Genomic DNA, 3018 nt, shown 5'->3' with positions numbered 1-3018 from the left:
GTGTAACGTAAATGCGCTTGGCGCAAGCCCGCCCAATTCAAATGGGGCGGGCACCATTTAAATTAGGCGCGTTCCCACGCCGAACGTACTGCGCATGCTCCGTCAGGTAAATTACCCGACGTGCATTGCGCTAAATGACGTCGCACGGACGTCATTTGTTTAGACGTTAACGTAAATGGCGTCCAGCGTCATTCACAGACGACTTACGCAAACGACGTGGTTTTTAAAATTTCGACGCGGGAACGACGGCCATACTTAACATGGCTTAGAACAACTAGGGCTCAGCCCTAATTTTACGCGGCGTAACTCGACGGAAACTACGTAAAGTTAGATCGACGGGCAGCGCGGACGTTCGGGAATCGCCGTAACTAGTCATTTGCATATTCTACGCCGACCGCAATGGCCTCGCCACCTAGCGGCCGGCCTAGAATTGCATCCTTAAGATCCGACAGTGTAATTCAATTAGGGCTAGCTATGCGTAACTGATTCTATGAATCAGTCGCATAGTTAGGACGGCCGGAACACAGAGATACGACGGCGTATCAGGAGATACGCCGTCGTATCTCTTCTGTGAATCTGGCCCCATGTTTGCTTATAGCCGTCAATTGAATATAGGCTGGGCGGCAAGTGGTCAAAATAGCCAAATGTATGTTTACATAGTATAATTAATTTACAATTACTTACAAGTCAGACTCAGATGGGACATCAGCATTTATAATAATCAGAGATGATGTTGAAATCAACTGTATCAAATTATGTATAAGCAAATTTGATGAGACCTACAAGTCATGGACAAAATCCTTTGTTTTTCAAAATATGTTTTACTTAGGCTGGGTTCACACTACGATTTTCCCGTCCGTCAGCCGCATACGATTTCAGTATTGAAAACGTACGGGCCTGTACGGGAAAACGCATACATAGACAATGCATTGCAAATCGTATGCACTCAGATGCATCCGGGTGCGTACGATTTGCTGGCAAAACGTTTTTTAACAGTACGCAAAACCGTGTTCAACCAGGGTTTTGCTGCCGTTTTTGAAACCGTATGGCAAATGCATACGTTTTTTTTAACATTAAAGTCAATGGAAAACGCACATATGTGCGGTTCCATACGTTTACGTCCGTTTCAGCCGCATACGTTTTTTCATATAAATCGTATGCGGCTGAAGGACGGGAAAATCGTAGTGTGAACCCAGCCTTATTAGGACATTTCTGAAGATTATTCATGCACATAATTAATTGTGTTTCTGCCATTCATAATTTACACACATCTATTATCTATAGAGTTTGATGCATTGCATTTAAAAAAACTAAAATAATTGATAAATTGCAAATTTATAATTTACCTTTATAAGTTAATTGTCGAGTGATTGCATTTTTAAAATCATGGTTCTTTAAAGTATAAATAATTGGATTCAACATTGGTGTCACCACACTATACAAGACTGAAATCATTTTGTCCTTGCCTAAGGAGTATGTTGAAATCGGTCTCACGTAGTTGGAAATAGAACTTCCATAGTACAGGATGACTACAGTAAGATGAGAAGCACAAGTTGAAAATGCTTTCTGTCTTCCTTTATTAGACCTAATCTTTATTATAGTCACAATGATAAATATGTATGAGACGATAATGCTAAGGAAGGGTATCCACCCAATGAAAACACCAATGGAGAGCAACAAGGCCTCATTTATTGATGTATTATCACAAGAAAGCGAAAGAAGTGGTGGGATGTCACAAAAAAAATAATTGATCTTCCTAATTCCACAAAAGTGAAGGCTGAAAGTTGAAACAGTATGAACTATAGAGTTTACAAGGCCACTCAACCAAGATGCAGAAGCTAAGTTGACACAAACGTTGTGATTCATTATAACCTTGTACCTAAGGGGGTTACAAATAGCTAAAAATCTGTCATAAGACATAATTGCAAGAAGAACACACTCAGTGCCTACAAATGCTAAAAAGAAATACAGCTGAGTTATACAGCCAACAAATGAAATCGTTTTTTTCTTCACTAAAAGAATCTGCAACATTTTGGGCATGGTGGTTGATGTATAGCAGATGTCCAGGAAAGCTAAATTACCCAAAAAGAAATACATTGGCCTGTGAAGGCCTTTATCGATCTGTGAAACTACAATCATGGCTAGGTTACCTGTAAATGTTAGAACGTAGATGAGAAGGAGGATACAAAACAGAAACACTTTTAGGTCTGGCAGGTCTGTTAAGGCCAAAATCAAAAAGTCTGTTGATACTGTGAAATTTTCATTCATATTTTTTGTAATCTTGCACCTGAAATGACAGCAATCATTTTAATTTATAAGCATTTATACAAGGTAACATTTTCTTTTAGTATTTTTAATTCCTAAATCCTAGTTTAAAAAAGTAAGCATCATGTTCATGTTTTCCTTATTCTTTATTGTCTTGATTTATCTCTCTGTCGGGTGTCATGCACAAGCACACGTGTAGTCGACCAATCTTTAACCCCCCTGGCGGTATTCCCGAGTCAGACAGACAGTCATTTTTGTGCTAGGATCGGTAACCCCGAGTCAGACTCGGGCTTGCCTCGCTGGATCCACAGACAGTGTTTACTTACCTTGTCCCTGGATCCAGCGATGCCACCTCGTTGTGTGAGCGAGCGGGACCTCGCTCGATTCACAGAGCGTCCTCCTGTGCCGCCGATCTCCGTTCCCTGCGACGTTACGACGCACCGGAGCGGAGAACTGCGCCAAATTCAAACACATTACAAAAACAAAAACAAACAAAACAAACACATTACATACAGTACTGTAATCTTATAGATTACAGTACTGTATGTAAAAAATACACACCCCCCTTGTCCCTAGTGGTATTCCCAGTGCCCTACATGTGCTTTTATATAAAAAAAACTGTTCTTTCTGCCTGCAAACTGTAGATTGTCCATAGCAACCAAAAGTGTATTTTTATGTCAAAAATGGTTTTAGAGCAGCTAGAAAACAGCGATAATAAATTATAATCACCTGCAGAATTGTGCGATAGCGATT

The 3018-nt window shown here is 40.3% G+C and overlaps 1 protein-coding gene across 1 annotated transcript; it reads right to left on the bottom strand.

The window, feature by feature from the left end:
- Window positions 1-1335: 1335 nt before the first annotated feature.
- Window positions 1336-2271, bottom strand: LOC120946170 (olfactory receptor 5V1-like). Its single transcript, XM_040361008.1, has one exon. It carries the CDS (start codon window positions 2266-2268, stop codon window positions 1336-1338), a length of 933 nt encoding a protein of 310 aa, XP_040216942.1. The 5' UTR covers window positions 2269-2271.
- Window positions 2272-3018: the final 747 nt, after the last annotated feature.

This window comes from Rana temporaria, chromosome 1 (assembly GCF_905171775.1).
Source record: "Rana temporaria chromosome 1, aRanTem1.1, whole genome shotgun sequence".
Taxonomy (NCBI): Eukaryota; Metazoa; Chordata; class Amphibia; order Anura; family Ranidae; genus Rana; species Rana temporaria.
This window is presented reverse-complemented; position numbering and strand designations above follow the sequence as displayed.